The sequence below is a fragment of the Falco cherrug genome, chromosome 5 (genome assembly GCF_023634085.1).
Source record: "Falco cherrug isolate bFalChe1 chromosome 5, bFalChe1.pri, whole genome shotgun sequence".
Classification (NCBI taxonomy): Eukaryota; Metazoa; Chordata; class Aves; order Falconiformes; family Falconidae; genus Falco; species Falco cherrug.
In genome coordinates this window covers 85,673,548-85,696,903 of record NC_073701.1, presented here as the reverse complement: position 1 = coordinate 85,696,903, position 23,356 = coordinate 85,673,548, and the positions used below count along the sequence as shown (strand labels likewise).

The 23,356-nt window shown below is 43.3% G+C and overlaps 1 protein-coding gene across 1 annotated transcript; it reads right to left on the bottom strand.

Moving 5' to 3' along the window:
- Positions 1 to 12,019: 12,019 nt before the first annotated feature.
- LOC102051365 (tetraspanin-7-like) lies at positions 12,020 to 12,730 on the bottom strand. Its single transcript, XM_005438670.2, has one exon. It carries the CDS (start codon positions 12,728 to 12,730, stop codon positions 12,020 to 12,022), a length of 711 nt encoding a protein of 236 aa, XP_005438727.2.
- Positions 12,731 to 23,356: the final 10,626 nt, after the last annotated feature.

Here is a 23,356-nt window from a genome sequence, read left to right as displayed (position 1 = left end):
TGCACAGCATCTGTCTGTTGCAGCTCCCTCCAAACTATCAAGCTGCAACAAGGTCTTTTACCATCTCATACCAGCATACTCTTCATACAGTCCCTCTGCTGCCTTCTCCTCATCTCACCTCATCCAGGGCATGTGTCCTCTCTCCTCTTGCTTCTTCCTCAGCTGCTCTCTCTTCATTGACTCTCAACCACTTAACAGAACCAGCCACAGCTGCACCTTATCTACATCGGCCAACCTGACACCCCTGAAGCCAGCCCACAGCTGTATGTTATCAATGCTAATTAACCCAGCTTCATTCCGCTACATCTGTCCAAGGCAATTCCTCCGTAGCAAGATAATGCAAACACTTTCTTTTCCTTGTTGCCACCTGTGTACACTCAGTAGGACTGCACTGCTCTGCCTGAATTAGGACAGACTGAAGAAGAGCGTTTTGCTTTGACCAGCACTTGTCAGCGACAGAATAAGAAGAGGCCGTTTCTCCCTTTCCTTCTTTTTCTTCTTCTCCTACTACTGCATTGTATCACAGCCGGCTGCTTTCAGAGATGCCAGCTGTTCTGTCAGATCAGCTTTATTGAATGAGGTGTCGAGAAGCAGGTAGGAAAACTCCCCCCACTTTTAACTGCAGAAAATTTCCCCCAAGAATAAAAAAATCTCAGCTTAGTCCAGCCAGTTGTGTAGGCATCTGCTCTCATAAGTGGCTTGCTTGGAGTCGCATCCCAGGAAACACCACGTGTCACAACCAGAGAGCCCTACAGGTCCCCTTTCTACATCCTGACCTCAGCCATCTCCCTTAAATACCGTTGCAGCTCTCACAGGCCGCTGCTGCCATATGCCTGGCACTTCTGACTCGCCTCTGTCCCTCCCCAGCTCCTACCCTGCACAGAGACCTCTGGCTCTCCCCAGCAGCAGGTTTAAAAGCATCTTCTTGTCTCTGAGAAGGATAGCGGTATGCCATGGAAGAACCACAGTGTCGTGAAACAATGATGATAAATGCCAGGGAATCAACATACGTTTTATTTACTAAAAACACATCTTCAAGACACAAGGGGTCAGAAAAGTCCAAACAACAAGTCCCCAGAATGGCTCAAAATTGCCCTTTTACCTCTTCCTTTACTCAGTGGCTTGCCAAATTTAAACTAACATGGAAGAAAAAGCTGTAACATTATATCTAGGTCTTCCACAAAAAGTGCAAACCTGAAGTGCCCTTGAACAGCTTTTTGAAAAGTATAGGGGCACTCCTCAATATTGGAAAATCTGCTGACTTCTGGATGATAAGCACTAACACAACAATATTGAGGTCCAAAAGAAATTAAAGCATTGGCCTCTGTTAAAGGGTGTTTAACAAAAAAGGCTTGCTTTCTTTCTTTCTTTTTTTTTCTAGTAAGAGTACAGCCTTAGCAGAAAGTTGATAGTGCAATTTCCACAAGGTAAATACTCTTGGAAATAGAGTATCTTTTAGATCTACGAAGGGATAACTTACAAACCAGGTGCATAAAAGAGTAAATTTGATGGTTGTGGTTATGTTTTCTGTAATGACCAGCAAAAACATGTAAAATGTATAGTGAACCCTAGAATTACATTTTTTATAGATTGTCCAATCCAACTGAAAAGAAATTCTAACCTATCTTATCTCAGATGGGAGGTGTATTATAGCTAAGGATGAGATTGCAAGGCATCTCATAAACTGCAGGAATTAGTGCTATTAACAGATGGGATAAAAATATTTGAAATTCTGTATTAAACATTAAGGGATTTTTTTTTTCCTTTTGGGTCAGAACACAGCAAGAATTTGTTTCAGCTGCTTATGTTACACAGGGCTTTGTGCTAAGCTATGCTGATTATTGGGAACTCAACACCGAATGAAGCCACCCTCTGATAGACACCTTTGCTGTAATCATAGAATCATAAACTCATAGAATCATTTAGGTTGGAAAAGACCTTTAAGATCATCAAGTCCAACCATTAACTTAACACTGCCAAGTCCACCACTAAACCATGTCCCTAAGTGCCACATCTACACGTCTTTTAAACACCTCCAGGGACGGTGACTCAACCATTTCCCTGGGCAGCCTGTTCCAGCACTGGGCAACCCTTTCAGTGAATAAATTTTTCCTAATATGCAATCTAAATCTCCCCTGGCACAACTTGAGGCTGTTTCCTCTCATCCTATCACTTGTTACCCGGGAAAAGAGACTCACACCCAGCTCGCAACAACCTCGTTTCCGTCACAGTCTATGCCCCGATCAGAAGCAGGGACCTTAACAGAGCCAGGCAGCAAATACCACAGAAAGATGCTGCTCTCCACAATAAGCTTCTGTTTGAGCAAGGAGAGCACAGAGCTCACAGAGATTTTCATAGCACGCTGTGTAGGCACGTGTATCAGCAGCAATGCCATCTTCTCTGTTCCCATGCCCAAGTTTACAGGTTCACGTGGGCTTTGCGCTTCATGTTTTCATTAATTCCTTCCGCAATCAGCAGTGCACAAGCCACTGATAACAGAGCACACCACACACCTTCTGTGGGCTGATACCTGATGGGTTAGTGCCAGTGGCTCCAACCATGCACCTTTTACTGCGCTGGCTGGTCCACGTGGCCCTTCCAGGCTCTGGGAGGATAAGTGCCTTCCAAGAAAACACAGAGCAACTGCGGCTGATTCCTTGTATTTTAACCTGAATTAGCGCCATCCTTGGTGGAATTGTTCAGTTTCCAGTGATTCTGGCCGTACCGTGGAAAAAAGAGCAGACCTGATCAGAATTCCGGAAGGCACTATCTCTTTCTGCCAGCCCAGTCGTAACGTCTAACGGCTAGGCCTGGGGCAAATGGTATAAGGATATGTGCACACACTAGTGTACAGGTTGCAAAATCATGCTTTCTATGCTCGTGTATATAGGTCTCCATCAATAGTGCTATAATATAAAAGAACCAAGGGGCCCTGCTTCTGCAGAAAGAAAATTTTAAGTTCCCGGTGGCTTCCAGCTTTGTGCCAACCAGTTCTGAAAAAGAATCCCAGGACTCGGTATTGTAATAATTTGGATCAAGTTAAATATAAAAAAACCAATCTGACATTCAGGGTGTCAAATGCTTTTTACATCTCATTTGAAACAGAACAGTATGTCCTGAAAACACGTAAATACCAGATAGAAATAATCAATAGGATAAAAGCCAGGGTAAAGAACAAAGAAAATGTTGTTCCCAAAAATGTAACAATTAAGGAGCTGACCAGCAGTCTGCTGATTGTACTGCAATGTCATAATTAAAAGCTGGCGAGGAAGAAGCATCAGGGGAATTACATTAATAAAGCTTAGATGGCACCATTGAGCAAGCTCAGAAAAAGAAATGGCTTAAAGGCAAGCAATGCTTCTTATGTGATAGAAGGCTCTGCAGGCAAAAAGATTCATCTCTGTTTCATACAATAAATTAGAGGCAAACAAGATATTGCACAGTGTAAACTCAGCAAAAATTATACTGTCTGTTTTTTTAAAGGGTGAAATATGTAAGAAGCACTGGAGAAATCTTACTGGATCCACTTGCAGAGACAGAATAGTGTTTCAACACTGCTGCTAAGCCTCCTGCAAAAAGGTGATGAAAACTGCCTTGAGACAAAAATTAAGTAATAAATAAATATGAATGTCATAAGCACAGAAGAAACATCATGTAGAATGGAAATAAAGGATGACATCCCTAACACACTGGAAGCATGACATATACCACATATGCTATAAAGCTGGCTTCAAAACAGCACTCATCTCCATTTCTACTTCTTAGGGAGAGCTGTATTAATCAGGTGTATGTCTCCATGTACTCTATCAGGAGACTTAAAATTAATCTCTCAAACCATGAAACTAATTTTCTGGGAGTCTATCTGGAAGACAGATCTGAATTCTACCTCTGCTGTCTCCAGGAAGTATCTGATCACAAGTTTATTTTCTGATCAGTTTGCTCAATGGTACCTTCTAAACTTCGTTAATTAAATTATTAACATCGTCATTACAGCTGGTTCAAAATCACTTATTTTGCTTGTAAAATAATTAGTTTAGCTTCTACCTAAGTTTCCCAGAGTATTATCATTCTAACAAAAAAAACAGCAACAACAAACAATACTATCAAGCCAACAAAGACTATATGTAAGTAGTTGTAAGAAACAAATATTGTCTAATAGAAAAATATCTATCTGAAGTTATTGTTCTATTATGACTTTCTGCCATTCTTTTTGTTTAATTAAATTAAAAAAACATTGACTACTAGTGCTAGAAAGCTGCTGTTACAAAAGCCAGGCAGATGAAGAAGCTTCTTTTCAAAAAGCTGTCCAAGCAGGAGCTCAGACCTGGAAGGACTGCCTGACTCCTGGGGTGGGAAGCTAGAAAAGAAAGAGGAGTTAGTTCAAGGGACCCAGAACGCAGCAGAAAACTAACAACTGAGATAAACATTACAGATAGTAACATTCTGTGAATATGAAATTAAGTTACAGAGATACGTGGAAGGGCAAAACAGTCAAGAAAGTGTGAGCATGCTACACTGGTGGGAAATTTTGCAGTATCATTGAGTTTTCAACTCTAGTTATTACCTAGCTAACCTGGTGTTTTCTTTACTCATTTCAGTAAAGAGAGCTATTCCAAATGATGAGATAGGTATATTTAGCTGTTGGATTTGTGCTTTTCTTTCATGAATATTTCGTTTGAACTCTGCACTAAAACTTCAGGTGCTAGTGTAGGTGGCAAGCCCCCACCTCTATCCCTTCTGAGAGTTCCTAAGCAAGAATGACAGTACCTAGGATTACTGGGATGCAAGCACACTATGTCAAGGAACATGACAATACTGCAGCACAAGAAACCAAACAGAAAGAAACCAAAGAGCAGAGAAACAGCCCTGGAAGATGCACTCAGAATAGTAATAAAGCAGTAGGACTACTCTAATTGATGCTGGCATTTTAACCAAGATACTATCAATCCCTACTCTCCAGTCAGTCCTAGAACTGACCAAATATGCTCCCAGCACCCAATCTTTGTGACCTGGAAGAACTGGAGCTATCAGAAATGATTAACACTAAGCATGAAAGATCCCTTTTCTTAGGTTTTATTATGAGACCTTATCACTGCTTTAAATTGTTGATACCTTAAGATGCATGCATCTCATGTAGACAGAGTAGAGCTGTAGAACTGTTATTTTAGGCACTCTAATAATGTGAATCACCAAGCAGTATTTGACATATTTGTTGCAAAGCTGGGATGTAATAGGATACAATTCCAAGAATCTCCAGTTCCAAGAAGTTGCCTGTCTTGGTCAATATGAGCATTGCTTTTCCCTTTATTTTGCTGTGGTCTTGCCTATGTGTCAAGATAATTGTTCAAAACCAACAAACACAAATGTTATATTCACAATGTATCAGTCTGCGTACTCTAATATGCTAAACCAGGAGTCATACATACAAAATGTGAATAGTCTGAGATCCCAACTTCAAACACGACTTCACTCAGAACGCTGCTGCTGTGAAGCTAGCCTGAATGGCTCCAGACATTTGCAGAATGAGAGAACAGGAGAAGCAAGGCCTCACAGAAACTGCTTCAAGCAGCTTGGAGAAATCTTTATAGAATTAGAGCATCTGAAATAAAGTTTAATTTGATTATTTTAATCCTGTAGCCTGGATAAGAATCTCTAGTAAATTCTATTACATGGATTAAAATAATTAACAAAAGATTTTCTCTCCACAATAGACACAATGAGTGTTCATTGCAAATGAAAGCTGATGTCAAGGACAGAATTATATGTTCCTTAGATAGATCCTTTTATTTCTGTCACTGCCTCATCACAAGCAAATCCACATACCTGACCAATAAATACAGACCTTCTGAAAAATGCATGTCTGTGTACTTGTGTTCTCTTTGATAACATGGGAGACTATAGCCTTTGATATTTGAATTTTACTGGCCCAGAAAATAGGTCAGGACAATAGAGGGCACAAGAAAACAGGGTTAAATTGTGATACTTTAACTAGTTTCTCAGCAAACTACAATGGCATATTGAACAAATTGAAATTTATGGTTTTCAATCAAATCGATTTGGGTAGAAGCATGCACTTTTACCACTTTGAAGCATAGTGAGTGCATGACCAATGAAGTATAAACCGAAGTAGAATTACACAGATCCGTTTAGACAGTTAACATTCTGGTGTCAAAAATTTTACCTTTCAAAGAGGGTCAGCCTCTGAAACAGAAGGAAACAGTGAAGAACCACAGCAGATCCTACCACTAGGTTGTTCTACACTCTACACTCTAGTTTGTTTTGCATGTCTTCCCATAATATCATCCTGAAAAGCTTAATATTCAAGGATATAATGTGACCCCCATTGACTTTTCAAGTTGCACAAAGTGGCATTAAAAAGTAACCACTACACACATCAGAAAGCTAATGGCAAAAGGCATTCACCCACAGTTAAATAATTTTTGTAGTTTATGCTAAAATTCCACTCAGAAAACGGTTTATGGCAGTGCAGAACTTACCACTGTTTTCTCCTCCCTTACAGTCTCACTGTCACCAAATGTGCCCTCACCTTTGGGCATTTTCTTTGGGTTTTTTTTTTTCCCCCCTCCTTCAGGTTTCTAGTCAGATCTAAATTCTTTTACCTGTACTTCTGTCTCAAGCTATTCCTTCACACCCTGACACTGGACTAAAAAGCCCAAAAAACAATATGGCCACAAAACAAACCAATGTAAACTGTCTGCTTTCCTAGTGAAAAAAAAAAAAAAAATATCTCTTCCCATAGGTAGATACTTTCTTCAATTGTTTGAAACAGAATTTGGGATGTTACGGGGAAGTGACTGTGCCTTTAATAAGCTCCCTGAGGTAAAGGTGTCTGGCTGGACAAAGGGGAAGGACTGGAGAAGTAACATCTATACAGATGTTCCCCTGATCCTTACAGGTATCTTTAGAAACCACAGAGATGTTTTTAAGTTACAAGTATCCTTCGACTTGGTGTGTTCCATGCTGATGCCAGCAGAGCTCAAACAAGTACAGTATCAAAGCCAGTGCTACCTTCCTGATGATTCCTGCTGTCTTCTAGGCTAGAGAGATTTCAGATGAAAAGAAAGTCTCAGACCCTGTAAGTTGGGTGACTTATGTTTTAAGTTTCCAACCAATATTTTGTGGTGCTTCAGAACAAGATCATGGTAAGACTTCCTAACCCGACCACCCAAACTTTCCATGGACATGCCTTTTTTATTGGAGCCCAAAATATTTGATTGGGAAAACACTGACTTTCCAGCTCTGCTCCCATGAAATCTGATTTATCAAAATCTCCTGTAGGTTGCTGGAGTTATAAAAAGAGCATCTTTACTATAATTCATCTTTGGAAATTATAGATGAATACTTTTCTTGTCAAGGGCTTTATATAATATCAGCTGCTATCAGCAAAGTCATTGAGGTCAAAAGCGACTGTATTTTCTCCAGAAGAAAGAAGTTAATGTTATAATAGGATAAATACATAAGTAAAGATGAGAACTACTTTTTAACATAAGAAATCTTCTTTCTTCCGTGATTCACCCAACCCTACTGCTATTGTTTAATTTTTCTGACCTTAGGAAAGCCATCTCTTCTCTAAAAATTCACAATCTGTTATAAATGCCACTTTTAGTCCTGGTTATCTGTAATGTGAAATTCAGCTACACACCAGTCTGGTAAATAAATGATGGTGGACAAAATATCAAAACACTTTTGAAGTTTGAAGGAGTTATATTCTTGGCATTCTAGATCAATGTTATAAAATAGTCCCTGTTTCATAAAAATGGTCTGATTTTACCACCCTGTTAATCCTAAATCTCAGTTTGTCCAAACAACAGAGCTATCGTATCTCCAACTGCTACACAGCTTGCCTCTACACTTAATTTGGTACGTTTTTAAATTGATTAAATAACCAGTGAAGTTAAAATTGAGATCAGCTTTTATTACACTATACCATTTTGATGAGTGACTTTACCCTGAAGAGGATGATCGAAAACAAATACATATTCCAGCAAGGGGTAGATGGTGCTGTCTAGTGCAACATTTTCCAGTTACAGCCATTCTGACCACCCAGAACAAAATTAACATTGAATCTAGGTAACTTTAAAAATTAAATTTAAATTTGTTCACAGAGCACGAATAATTCCAGACAACTGAAACAGCTACTGGGAATCTGCTAATCTGGGAATTAATTAGAGAAAAATGACATTTCTTCCACACATCTACAAAACTTAATGTCTATTATTCTAGGAACTGGCAAAAAACATTCAACTAAAACTCACAGCCAGTCCATGAAATCTTTGGTGATATAAGTATACTTAATATTTATGGGGTCATTGCCAAAGTTTATCCTTTTTCAGTGAGTGTAGGCCAAAAGTGCAGAATTATGGCTTATATTTTTAATTATTCATTAAATTAAATCGGTGTCCTGAGATTCAGGTCTGGCCACCATAAAAACATGCACTTGTACACTAAAAATTTGGTTTATCATTCCTGTTTGATACTCCTAGCAACTTAAAAACACAACAAATCCACAGAAGTGGATATCTAAACAAGGTTTTGGTTGCATGTATTTTAACAGCATTCTTCATTCTACGTGTGAAGTAATCAGGGTCAGGATCAGAAATCATTTTAGTCATCCAGTGGAGCAAAAAAAGAGCAGTGCCATTATCTTGTAAATTTTCATAGCTTACTGCTTCCCATAAAGAAGGCCATTACAATAAACTCAGTGCAACTCCATGTCCCTTTCCCACACACTCCACAATGCCTGTTTTATTGCTTCTTTAATGGATCTTCTGAATAAAAAAACCTGCAATATGCTTCTGTCTTTACATTTCAGTGTACACTTCATTTCACTTGCACTTAGTTGAACCATGTGGAGACATAAAGAAATACAAACATTAAATTGGATTCGAAACAATGGCCTGTTTTGCTTGGAGCACTCCTTAAACTTTATTTCTGAAGTACCATTTCCCATACAAACTACACTTTTTGCCCTTTGTTAAAACTGTACAACATGACATTAATTTCCAGAAAATAACAGGAGTTCCACTAGTGCATAAAAGTGGTGTTAATACAAGGACATTTACAAACAAAAATAAAAAAATAATATTCTCTAGAACAATAAACATCCACGCTAAAAAATTAAGCATTGTTTTCTCTATAAAGAGAGTTTCCAAACACATTTCCAGAGTTCACCCATGCAGGTGAATAGTCAAATGACTGAGAAGCCTGTTTACATTGCACTCTTTACCTGGAGTGTGATTATCATAGCTATATAGCCACCTAATACCTGAAAAAAATGGACAGTTAAGATAAAACCACAGCTAACACCCAAGCACAACTTAACTGTCAATCCAGAATCCTAAACTCCATCCATGCAGACTAGATTCACTCTCTAAAAAAGGAAAACCCAGTTTCTCATCTTATACTTTTGACCTTGTGAGCTTTGGTTGAGAGAACTGACCCCGAGAGAATTATTTCCATGAGCAAAAATCATTTTTATGAATTTAGTAAAATCAGTTTGTGTACCTGGACTGCAGTGAGTGCTGGATAGTCTGTGCTGATCCTTGTAGATTTTTGCCTGTAAATACCATTCTGGATACCACAGTCCTCAGCTGAAACTTCATTTAAACTTTAGACTGTTTTGCAGATCTGGAGAGTAAAATGTCAGTTTTCCATGGAAGCAACTATTTATATGCTTTGGTTTGGGTTTTTTTTTTACATTCTCAACTACCATCAGGCTTGTGCAATTGCTAATATAAGTTGGGGGAATTCTCTTTATGTTCCCTGAAGAGGGTTGCTTCGCTCTGCAGGAATATTGCACCTTTATGAGGACAGTCCAACAAGTCAGGGGCTGTTATTAGCAGGCCAAATTGCAGCACTATCCCCACTCAGAAATAGTTAAAATCCTGCAGGTGGAACAAATTCACCATAGAATTGAGCAATCCCTCTCCCAAAAAAGAAGGCTGGTGGGAGGGAAAAAAACAAACAACAAAGGGCTTCACTATCACAAAAGACAGTGAAGTGGTAGCATTTCCTAATATTTTTAAATGGTATAAACGATTAAAAGCATTGAAGATACCTGAAATCAGAATCTTTCCAAGTGAATACGTTTGCCCTTGTTCAACCCCCAAGAGCATTGTCAAACAAAATCCTAGAAGCTTATTTTCAGAGGGAGAAAGCACAGAAATACCAAGGCAGGGTTCTTTTAGGTACAGAAACTGTGAGGATTTAAACAGTGGGACGAGAGTTAGCTCTGCATTTGATCTGCTGTTCCCCATGGAGAGGCAGTGCTGCCTCCCTTTGCTCTGCCTTTGCCTGCCTCACCAGGGTGAGCAGCTGCCTCAGCTGGCAGGGCCAGCTCCGTCTCCCAAAGCGAGCGGGAGAAAAGGCTCTCACCTTCTGCACAGGCGGGACGGACACTCTGCCTGACTCATCCTTGCAGTTGCTCTTCAGTGAGAGGAAAAGAGAAAGCCAGAATGCAGTCAAAAGTAGTAAAGGCAAGGAAGGAAGAAAATAAGCCAGGCCTTCCTCACTCCATGCATTCATTGCCCAGGTACCAGGGCTTCACTGCTAATCTCCTTTCCCCCAGGGTTACTCCACTCTTCACGTGAAGCTATCAGTCATCTTCATTCAAGATTTCCTGTCCTGCTCCTGTTTCTTGGCATTTGACCATTCTCCACAGCTTTGCTAGTCACATTCCTAAAAGACGCCATATTCTGGAGTTCCTCTGTGGTTCCTGCTTCTTTTCTGAAGTCCTCCCTTCGCAGTTTGCTGGGTAAGGAGGGGTATTCAGCACGTCTTTGTGATGCGAGTCAGAGAAACATGTAGAAGTTCAGATCACAGGTTTTAAGGAAGTGGGAAGAAGCAAGGGTGAAGCTCTGAAAGTTCAGGATCTTCTAAAGTGTAGGGCTTGCTTTTCCTAAAGCTTCAAATGCAAGCCCAGCACTGTTGGGGGGAAAAAAAAATAACCTGTAGACTTACACAGCTGTCAGACTACACAGCAAGTTTTGCGATCCTCTGTTTAGTCTCAGGTTGTATAGATCTGGCTCCAAAAACGTCTCTTCAGAGACAGATCCTTTGAAAAAGTAAAAATGTCAGTCTGAGGGCTGGCTTTTAGAAATCCTTCTACAAAACAAAGTCTGTTCCGCTCACCCTGAAGGTAACAGCACAAGTCCAAAAGAAACTTCCGAAGGGCAACTCGCCCTTCCCTCCTCTTGCCACTCCTAGCCAGGTCTGATCCTAGAGCTTTTGCCATCCTCCTGGTATGACAGGGATCTGGGTTTAAGATCTTCTCAGCCCTGCAAAGACATAACCAGCAACGCACTGGCTAAGAGGACATCCTAAAGGAGCTGCAGCTCCACCTTTAGATGACGATCAGCACTGGAAACAGCACAGCGGGAAGAGCACTGGTGGCAGTCCGACAGCCTGAATCAGCACAGAGTGAAGGTAGGAAATCTCTGCAGCAGGGGGGTGCGTGCTGCTGGGCAGTCCCTCAAGCAGCCCTCGACGGCAGCTGCTGGCAGGGCGACCTGGGTGTCCCTGAACCGGGTCTGCCCCTTGTGCACTCCAGCAGTTTTCCAGTACCATCATTTTCCAGTCTCAGAAGAACACTCACCCAGTGTAATGCTGAGAAGCACCTCTCTTGCTCTCCCAGACCCTCTTCTCTTTCCTGGCCCCTATTTCAGTGTCCCAGGATGTTTACATCACCAGAAAACTGGTCAGCCTCGACCCAGGTGTCCCTGCTGCCCCAGAGGGTGCCATCCGTCCACGCTGCCGGCACCTTCCACTGAAGCAGTCTGGAGGCTCCCGGGGGCCCGTGGGGACCAGCTCTGAGGGGGTGTGGGTATGTATGCCTGTGGCACTGATGCACCTGCCACAGGCTCCGGAGGAGGAACGGAGTCTGGAGGAGAAAGCTCAGATGGAAGGGAGGAATACGAAGGCAGGATTTTCCCAGTCGAGTGCACTCAGGTACGGGGGAAAGAGGGGAGCTGGGGGGATGAGGGGTAGGCCCGGGGGGACCTCAGCGAGGGGTGGCGATGCCCAGCAGGTGGGCAGGGATGCGGGCAGCCAGCAGGCAGGCCAGCACAATGCCGATGAGCTGCAGCAGCGCCAGCCCCAGGGCAGCCGTGGCAATATAAAACATGTTGCCGCTGACGAAGGCCGACACCTTGCTGAAGCAACCATCGCGGTGCAGCCCGTCGGGCAGGCCGCGCCGGCAACCCAGGCGGGCCCGGCAGCAGCTGAGGGGCACCGAGCTGTTCTGCTCCAGCGCCCAGGGCGAGGTGAGCCAGTCGCGGTAGCTCTCCACACCGCAGCAGGACAAGGCACGCTGCAACGCGTCCAGGGCGTCCGCCACCCCCTCGTCCTGCCCGTAGGCGAGCAGGGCCTGGCGCAGCCCTTCCTGGAAACCCCGCGCAACGTTCTGGCGGTAGAGAAGTGCCGAGAAACCCGCTGTCAGCCCGGCCGCCAGCACGGCGGTCAGGAAGGCACTGTAGGCACGCAGGAGGCCGCGGTGCTCCGTGGCAGCGCCGAAGCAGCCCAGGAAGCCCCAGACCATGGCGGCAGCACCAGCGGCCAAGAGGATGGCGGGGGCGCTGGGGTAGTCGTCGGCTGACAGTGCCAGGTAGCTCCCCAGAGACAGCTTGGCCCAGAGGCCGATGATGAGCATGGTCAGCCCCGCCGCCCAGAAGACGAAGCTGAAGGCCATGAGGGACAGCTTGAGCACGGTCATGGTGCCTCCGGGCGCTGGCACCGGCGGCCCGTGGTGGCGGCGGGCAGGCTGTGCCGGGCACGGTGACGGGGTCCTGCGGCCGTCGGTGCCACCGCTCCGCGAGGGAGGGAGGACAGAGCGCGGCGCCTCGGCGGGGTGCGGGCGGGGGCCGCCCTCGGTGCGGGGCCGCCCTCGGTGCGGGGCCGCCCTCGGTGCGGGGCCGCCCTCGGTGCGGGGCCGCCCTCGGTGCGGGGCCGCCCTCGGTGCGGGGCCGCCCTCGGTGCGGGGCCCAGCAGCAGCCTCCCCCCCGCCGCAGCCAGCACCACTCGCGCCGCTCTTCCGCCCCGTCCCTTTTTCTGAGCGCCCGGCGCGGGGGCGCGGCCGCCGGCGGCGTGGGACGGGCCGGGGGTCCCCTCCCGTCCCCTCCCGTCCCGTCCCCTCCCCTCCCCCTCCGCAGGGCAGCCGCCCCACGCCGGCGCTCCCCCCGCACGCCCGGCGCTGCAGCCGCGCTCCCCGCGGGGACAAGCGCGCGCGCCCCCGCCTCAGCGCCCCGTTCCGAGGTTTGGGGTGCAGCAGGGTGTGCGGGCCGGCGCTCCCCGCTGCCCGCGGCACTGCGGACCCTCAGGTGAAACGGTTCTGCAAACCGAAAGCTCGAGATTAACTTTTACTGGAATATGCTGCAGCCAAGGTTTGCTCTGGGCAAGGGACCGAACTTCTCCTCGGAAGCATTAAGTGAAATTTCATGTAGCGCCTAAAAGAACCCATAGATAATCCGCAGGAATCATAAGAGAGCTATTAAACGAGAGGTGTTGGGGTTTATTTCTTACACTGCATCAAGCTGTGCTATTAGGACACTTTGTAGAAACAAGCATAAATCTGTACGTGAATATTAACCAACTACACAGTCACTCGGTCCCGACTTTCCCAGCTGGAAACTTATTTTCCAGATAGCTTGACTCTGTTAAATATTCACTCGATTCAGCCCATGATAACACTGAGCCACAGAGAAGGCATTAAACGGCCGTGCAGGAATGTCCACAGATAATACTGCTGTATTACAAGTGGCCCAGGAAGGTCTGACATGAGATTCCACCGTCAGTGCAGTCTCATTGCAAAAGATAAAGTATTCCTGGAAGCCAGGTAAGCAAAAGATGAAAAGGAAACCATAAATGAGGCAGGATCTCAGGCAGAGGAAGAATTAGCATCTCCAGAGGTAATTCATTGCTTAGTGAGACTTTGACCACACTAAACAACCAAACAACAACAACATCTTTAGCATTTCTCGGCAACACTGCAAGAGGTGTGTAGTACTCTTGAGTTCAAGATTTTGTACCATCTTCATTACTACGGGTCTTGGCACTGAATGCAGAAACTACTCAAAGGCATTGTGAGTTGACTTTCGTATGTCTTCAGATGCTCAAGAAACAAATTTTGTTATATACTAACATACTATCAGACTTCTATGAAAAGTTTATATTGCTTTTAAAAAATCTTTTAATAAAACTTTTAATATTACAGTTTCATTAGTTGGTGAAAGAGCTTTAACCTGTGCAGTTTACAGGATCACTGTGCACTTAAAACTGTCAGTCATCCCCCTCCCCCAGCCTGTAATTCCTTATCCTAGGACAATGCTACTCTCATTTAAATTTCCACTGATACAGCTTTGGGTGAAATTGGGGGGTTTAGTTTGTATATGCGGTAGTCACACCAAAAAATCAGGTCAGAGTACCCTGTTGTTCACATCTTTATCAAACTGCTTTGGGACTGCATTCTGAGGTTTAATTGTGTTCCAATGGTAATTTTCGTGTGGAAGTTTGAGAAAAACCTTTTGTTGGTTTCTTTCTGTTGCAGAATCATGGAAGGAAAGGAGGTGCTTTATGTGCTACATTTTAACACATACATTTAATATACAACTGGAAACTCTTAGTTGTCAAAGCATTAATACAGCATACTCGTCATTGAAACATCATCTGTTCTTTATTAGAGGCCTTAATAATTTAATTAGCAGGAGAATGTTATCATTCCTGCATTTTATAGATTCCCTTCTTTTGCTTTCTAAAAAGATCAAGCTGTTCATCAGTTTCTTGACAGGCCAAGCCTGAGCTAGTTCCTTTGATTCTCAGATCTTCTCAGAAGATTCCCAGTTCTTCATGTCAAAATGATTTAGGAATGATGATTTCCAAGCTCTAGAAGTACTCCCCAGTACATTGCATTATATTACCCATTTTGGCACTAAATCATATGACTAATATCCACAGTGAAGAATAAAAGCTCATGGCAAAGACAGACTAGAGGTCTGCTGGTATGGAACTTCATAACCAATTGCTGAAAGGTGATGGTTTTCACGGTTTCACGCCTAAGTGAACACATAGTGTTAGAAGGCTCTGAAGGTGACATTCGTGAGGCTATGTTTCTTCTGAAGCAGCCAGTCGCTGCCGGCCAGGCAGTTGTCAGCCATGAGGGGAAAAGTCCTCACTGTCCTTGGAACGGGCTGATCATTGCTGTGTTGTGATCTTCCAGCCACCTCTTTTTTCTCTTAGCATTTTACACCTTTTGGTAGCAGTGTTTTTTCCTTTTGAATCTCTGAACTGCTAACTATCCACATCTCAAAATTACCCACTGCCGTTTTGCCTTTCTTAACTTGCATGATTCTGTGTACTGTCTCACGATGGAGCGATTTTTTCAGAAGTTGATGCTATCAGAAGTAGGTGTTGGATCGCAGACAGCTGAAACCCATGGGAGAAGGGCTAGACTAGCTACCAGCCAGTGCTAATGAGGGGCTACTGCCCCTCTCACAGGACAAACCTGCGAATGCTCTCTCTGGATACTGTCTTAGCTACACTCATAAAAAACACAAAAAAGCCACCACTAAGTGGTGTTTTCTCTTACCCTTGCCCTTCCTTACAGTGAAAGCAGCTAGGCAAAATAGCTTTAGAACAGGCTTGTACAGCTATCCTGGGATGTATTACGCCAGGTGGGAGAGGTCAAAATATAGGGCAGATGGGCAGATCTGTTGTCACCCAGTTTCCTCTAGCACGTGTCAGAGATGAAGGATGGTGCTAAAGGTACAGAAATCTAAAAGTATTTCTGTAAGGATGTTTTATGATCCAACAGTGCTGTTGTGAAGTATTTGGTGCATAGTAACTATTGGTTTCACTGGCAGTTAAGTGCTGAACTTCCTCTAAAAATCATGTTAAGCATTCAGTGTTAGAAGATGCCAGATGTTATCAGGATTTGTGCTTTTTTTAACCAGGGTGAAACAGGGATACAGGGCCAAATTCTGCCCATTCTCATAAGCTGTGCCACTGGAACTGTTTGGGTAAGTAAAGGAGATAGGACTGGGCTCCTTGAGTGTACATGAAGCCATAAACAATGAAACAGCTTCAGTGTCTGAAAAATAATCTTACTAGAATAGCTTGATTTTTCAGACATTGGCAGAATCATACAATTTGTTTACATCTTAGTAAGAAAACTGTTACAGAATTTCATGAAATGATACTAGTGAATAAATGTTCATGATACTGCAATGTAATATATGGACTGACAATTTGATGAAAGAGAAGTGACATTCCTTTACATGTCATTTTGGAAAGCAAAGTGTCATGGAATGATTGTAAGAAGTGAGGATTCAGAACTGCCTAACCCACTAGCGAGAGCAGCAATACCGATTATGAAAAAGTGGTTACAAACCTGGGCAGCAAATGCAGTGAAACTGACCTTGGAAAATGCAAACTAATACATCTTAGAGAAAACTGGTACTTAGTGGCAGGAAAAATCCCGCCAAACAGTGCATCTGAAGGATACGTGGGTGATAGCAGATAGCTAATTAGGCAGCCTTTTGCAATACTATTTGGCAAGGAAAAGCAGTCTGCCTGAAGTATAAATTTTCCTCTTTCCTTACTGTTTTGGTTCGGGCATGCCGTAAGTGTTACATTTATTCCCTGGCAGAGGTGTGATGATTTTAATATACTTTTCCATCTCCTCTTTCTGTGATTTTTTTTTTTTTTTTTGCCTAAGTTTACACTTGCAGTTCTCAAGGGACTACTTCCAATCAGTCCGTAACAGAGAGGAAAACAATGAAGGGATTCTTCATGGCTTCTCAAGGAAATGGTGTCCTTTTGTGGTCCCCAGTTCATGGCTGTTTGAGATAGCTCTGGCTACAAGAACAAGTGGCAGCACCGGCACAGAAAGCAAGATCAGGTAGTTAGGAGCGTTACCATAAAAATATGGGTAGCAAGAGAGGCTTCAGAAAAAGCAGTATTAGTTTAGTGTTCACAAGTGTGCTTTCCTTAGACACCTGAATGAGATTTCCATGTCATGACTCACAGAGAGGTACTATAGCTGCCAAAGCACCTGCATTTACTTACCTTGAGGAAAAACAGAACTCCTGTGATGTCACCATAGTGTCCTGCTGATGCTGTACTAGTGTACCGCTATACAATGTACCTGATGATGTAACTTACTATTATTGGTACTTTCTTGTCTGGTGATATGCCTAAGAGTTCCTCCCATGGACAAGAAGCCTACGGGGTGAGATCCTTGTAAATACCAAACAAAAAGTTTTCTTATGTTCAAGTATGATTTTGTGATGCTTTGTCATGTTGAGTGATCTCTTACACCATAAATTCAAGCCCATTGAAATTCAATACAACTGTTAATAGGAAAAGCAGTTATTCAGTGCGAGGGAAGTTAGCAAAATCCTGTTCAAATTCTTTTTATGGGAAATGGAATGGTATCTTTATTCTAAATTGAATCAAATGGAACAGAAGCCATAGTTTTACACTCTGCTGGTGCTGTGCAGCATGGATGTGGTGCAAGTCCAGGCTGGATTAGAAAAAAGATGGGACTTGGAGAAAAGGAAAATTTTGCCTTAATCTCCTCATTAACTCTGGGAAGGGAATGTGTTAATGTTTCATAACACAACTGACTTCCAGCTGCAAATCCCTTCAGGGAAAAATCAATAGATTATGAAATACCACCTGCTCTTGGCCCCTTCACAAACACTTGATCCAAGAGGAAATCTTGGATAAACTGCTTATGCTCTATCAGCAAGACTGAGGGATGCAGCCTGAGCAGACCAAAGTGGCATTGGGGTTGGATTCCCACCAGCTTGCATAGCTGAGCAGGAGACATCCTTGCCAGCAGCAGGTATGATCCTAAGGCAGAACTCAGCCTGCTCTTTCTTGGAATTTACTTCACCAACAGTAGTAGCACAAGTGCTATTTTTAGTCACACTGAGTTTATTGTAGGAACTCAGGGATACAATCTCTTCTAGATCAGCTACTTTACTATTAATATCTATGATCAGAGCTTTTTGGGGTTAATGATTTACTTCTAATGTGTTTTTTAACCTTAAAATAAAGCACAAAATTTAATTTTAGCTGTAGCTTCCCCATAGCTACAGAGGATAATATAATCCATGCCTTGAGCAAGCCTCTCAAGGAAAATTCAATGCACTTTCCAGTTACCCCACAGAAAATTATGTGCTGAATATCAGATATGTTTCAACGCTAGTATATCCAAATAGCATGCAGGCTACATAGGTGGGAAAGACTTCCAAAATACCAGGTCAGAGGAATTAAATAAGAAGTAGGTATTTAGGCTTTTCATTTCAGGGAGCAATGGAAAGACAACACAAGGCTAAACATTGCCAAAATTTATGCTTGATCTTAAAAATATTTGAATATATTACTACTAATTCTCAATTTCCACTTGTCGTTTTAGGAGTGGGTATTTTTTCACGTATTGGGAAAAAATTGACAGCAGTTAAGTGTACTTAGCAAGTCACCATTCATATAATGCCACATTTATCAATACAGATTTCCAAGACCTGCGGTAGCAAAAATCTATTCCACTTTTCATTTGGTTGGTATAATTTTGTATCACCTTTGCTGGTTTTGAAAGTTAAAGACCTTGCTCCTTTAAAACCCCTTTTTGTTTCCTAACTTACCATAAACAAATGCCATTATACTAATTGTGCACTAGCCGATCCAAAACAAAATAAATTAGGGTAAATTGGGAGTAACGTAGCAGAGCACAACGACCTCTCTGTAATTTTATCACAATACTGGAGGCTTCCAGTTCACAAATGCTGATGCAGGGTAGTGGTGTAATGGAGAAGACTATTCCTCTGTGGATGCACATGATGGACCGCAATACACCATGTAATATTATTTTGGTATGTTAATCAATGGACGGTAAACTTTTTTTGTGAATGCCCCATCCCTGGAAGTGTTCAAGGCCAGGTTGGATGGAGCTTTGAGCAACGTGGTCTAGTGGAAGGTGTCCCTGCCCATGACAGGGAGGTTGGAATTAGACGATCTTTTAAGGTCCCTCCCAACCTAAACCATTCTATTAATTTATGATTTTTAGTAATACTGTAAGTGTAGTTTTATAGAACGAGCATCTGTCATTGCTGATTGTATTAAAATTATAATGTATACAACCTGATATATAGAGGTGATTAATATATTGCCTTTAATGTATACGTATTTATAAATATCTACCAGTAGTCCCTTGCTTCCTACTAGTGCTTGGCACATGGTTAGTGGGGAGAAGGAATATTTGGTTACAAGTGAGCTTTGTGCTTACTGGGTGCCCGGCTCAGGAATTGGGAAATCTCATTAATAATTGCCACACCTGAAGCATCTAGCAGAAAATTGAGGTCCAGTAAAAAGGTAGGTATTCCACATGCACCAGCTGATTAATATCTGCTCATGTATCTTCTTTATCTCTGCCACTTTTCCAGATTTTGACAGATAATGCCATCACAGGTAGAGGACAAGGTGACCACGCACTGTCTGGACTGGTTAGAGAACACCATGGGGCACAGACTGTTATCCTGGGGTCACTGAAACCTGTGTCCTTGCTGAGGTGAATGGTCAGGGCATTTCTATAACACAACAACATTACAGCACCAGAGGATTTTCCAAGCCTTGGGGTCTGGATCCATGGTTCTACAGCTTCCCTGAATTACTCACATAGTTGTGCTGTCCTCAAGCAAGCATCACTCTTGCCTGCTGTAAAGGTCATGAAAGACTTATTTAAAGGAAACAGTCTGCATGCCAACAACACACCACACTGATATCGTGGCCTTAATCAGGGCAATATCTGTCAGCCTGCCTGCCTTCTCTGATACTCTCAGATATGAAGAATCTTGTTCAGTTCTCCTGTGATGGTAAAATCTTAAACACTCTTACTATGATTGTCTTTGAAAAATTCCTGTTGCACTATTCATTAAATTACATAGCTTGCCTGTATGCAATAAAGCATTAATCAGCATGACATTGAACATGAGAATTACAGGCAGTTTTCCTGGAGTTTCATATAGGAAGGCCTGTGGAATACTTCTTTTCTTTTTTTTTTTTTTTTTGAGACAATTGTCATGTACTTTTAAAGTTACTGGTCTTCATGGGTTCATGAGGAGAAAGTCCTGCTTAACCAAACTGATTTCCTTTTACGACAAAGTCACCCATCTAGTTGACCAAGGGAAGCCAGCAGATGTAGGGTTTTTTTGTCTCTCACAGTATCCTTCTAGACAAAACGTCCAGCACACAGCTAGACAAGTCCATAAGGTGTTGGGTGAACAACTGGCTGCTGGGTAGGTCTTAAAAGGTTACAGTAAATGGGGTTACATCAGGCTGGTGGCCAGTTACCAGTGAGGTTCCCCAGGTCTCAGTTTCAGGGCCAGTGCTTTCATGTTTCTATAAATGATCTGGATGCAGGAATTTAATGTCTCCTGCTGATAGCAAGGTTAACTACACTAGAAAAGGAGACCAAGCTCAATATTAGAACACTTAGAAGACACGGTTCTTAACTCTGGTGTGCCATCTGTGAACATTGCTTTAAAACAATTCCTTTTGTATGACGCCCAAGTCATATGTATCATATATGTTTATACTGTTGTATACTGTTGTAGTTTTGTATTGTTTTCCCAAGAGCAGCAGCAAATTTAGGCAGTAACCTGGCTGGGGACTATTTACTTTTTCGGATGGAGGAATTTTGTTGCAGGGCACAGGTAGCCCTTAAGCAATTGGTTTAGGAAATTATTGCTGTTAGTTCCTAGATTCTCATCAGAGATGGAGGGACAGATTACAAGAGTGCTTCTAGGCCACTGTCATGCCAGGTAGGACAGATTTGCATAAACCCTCATTAAGTTCATTAGAGGCACTAAACTGACTGAAGGGTGGTAACTCTTTGAACCACACTACCGGCACCACAAGCCCTAGTGCAGGTGGATGCAAGCTGTCTGTTGTGATAGTTTTCACCTCTCTTTTTCCATAACCGAGTCCTTTTCAAACTTGTTGCCCTTGTTTCCCTAGCAAGTTCACCACCTTCTCAGAAAACATTTAGCTTAAAGTGAAATTGCTGTGTCCAGATCATAAGCATGTCCAAGACCTCTGTGTTCCACACCTTCAGCTCAAGTCCAACAAAGCAAATAAAGAGCATTTCTCTTTCTTGATGATGTCTCCTTCTTTCTCTTCACTCTTATCCTTAGGTGTAAGGCCCAGGATTTTCTGCAGAAATTTGAATTGGTTTTATTTCTTGGAGCTTGTACTTCCTCGTTTCAAGGTCTATTAGAGGACACAGACACAGGAACTGACATTTGACATTTTGGCTCAAATCCATGGAAAGTCATCAAATATTCTGATATGCAATTGGTATAACTTTGGATTTATGTTCTGATTCTGCATTATACAACTATTCCCTACTACTGAAACACGTTCACAAACACAAAGTAACATTAAGGCAGCCTAATGATTTTATTAGTCAATTTTTTTCAGGAGAAAGGCATTATGAAAGGAAAAGTGCTTAACTTCTGAAAGGTCCCATCTAATCTACGAAGACAAAAGCATCTGGGATTTGTGAATCAGAGTATTTCTAGGTATTAGTAATAAAGGGATTGAAATCACATGTCAGGCTTGACTTTTTTTAATCAACTGACAGAACTGAAGGAAATACAATATTAATGGTCTCCAGCCTTGGCGCACTCACAGCAAGCTCCTGGAGCGAGGTCCTGGAGCCACTGAAGTGTGGCTACACAACTTTGCCAGGGACTTCAGCTGGCCAAGCCTTGTCCTTAAACGAATGCATGTACACATGAAGAGTCTCAGAGCTTAGGCAAATAGGCGAGTTGATGAGCAGGCAAGATTATTACAGCACTTTCACTGATTCCCCATATGGACATTGTATGGGGGGAAGCCACTGCACCACCTACTCCAAGTTAACTTACTGTTTACTTTGAATGATCTGCTGGGGAGTCAGTGGAGAGCATGCAGCACTCCACTTGTTCAACCCCCAACTCACTTTGTTGCAGGACAAGCTGCCAGTCTTTATGTATGCCCCAAGGCTGGCGAGAAGGAAGGAATTTAACAGAGAAATCCTGTTGCTAAACCAGGGGTTTCAGTGCAACTTTAAACCAAGGTTCTGGACTCATCCTTTTGTCTGCATTTCACTTTGACATCAGTAGTGATTTTCAGTCCTTCGTAGCCCAGCCTTTATCTTCAACTTGTTTCTTTATTTATTCACAGGGTTTACATCCAAAGTCTCCCATCATGCCATGCAGCTTTCAAATCTGAAGCAGACTAGTGTGCGTTAAGGATTGCAAACCAGCTTTAACCCAGACTTTTCTGCTCTGTAGCTCTAGTCCAACCTGATATTAGTTGAAGACAGCACTGTGTGATCTAATTGTTCCTGTATACTAGACTGTATATCACAGCTCCATTCTCTCTCGTTGTCTTCCAAAGCCTATAGGCATTAGGCTCTGCTGCAGGACTTCTGGTTTCCTCTGGCGAATAGAAAGATTAACTTGTGCAATCCTAGGCTCCCTCACAGGGGCACATCTCTGATGTGCCTTCTTTTTCCAGCCTTTCCTGTAGAGAAGCACAAGCTCTGATTTGCCTCCTGGGTGATCCGTCTCCCTGGATGACGAAAGCCCAGAACGTGCCTCTCGCATCCATCTGGCCGTCACAGCAGCACTGCATTGCCCGCTGCACATGCCTGCCACACAAACAAACCCAAAACCAGTCCTGAGCTGACACAGCTTCTGCTACCCAAGTTACTCACAGCTACTTCGAGTGCCTCTACATTGCACAGCATTGTGCTGTGCAGGTCAGCTGCAAATTTAATGGAAAGAGGGAAAGGAAGAGGATGGATGCAGAGCAAGAACCAGGGTGTTGTAGCCCTGCCACTCCCTCTGCCACCATCACCATCTTCCCACGTGCACGCTGCCGGCTGCACGCCTGCCTGCACCCACACCGACGTCTCCAGCACGGCAGCTGGAGCTGGACCTGGGGTTCCAAAATCTCGCTCACAGCCATCAGCTTTCCACAGTTTCCCTTTGCAGCAACCACTCGTGATGGGCTGACCCCAAGTGTCATGCAGATTTTAAGGATAAATTATAAAGTCCAGAGGCTGAGTTAGTCCAGTGTGCGGTTTGGTTATTCTAATGTGCCAGGTCAGCTTTGCTGGAGCCAGTTCTAGCCACCGTACAGCAGCTCAGTCATCGAAGCAGTGCTAAAGGAACAACTCTGAGACCTTCCCAGCGCTGCTGCGGGTCGTAGCCTTCAGGAGCAGATACGGGGATGCCCCGCCGGGCATCGGGTCTGGCTGGCAATCTCCATACGGCAGGCTGCGGCCACTGCCCTG

What these genes read in the sequence shown, in the direction of transcription:
- LOC102051365 (XM_005438670.2), bottom strand. Translation starts at nt 12,730, where the DNA reads ATGACCGTGCTCAAGCTGTCCCTCATGGCCTTCAGCTTCGTCTTCTGG.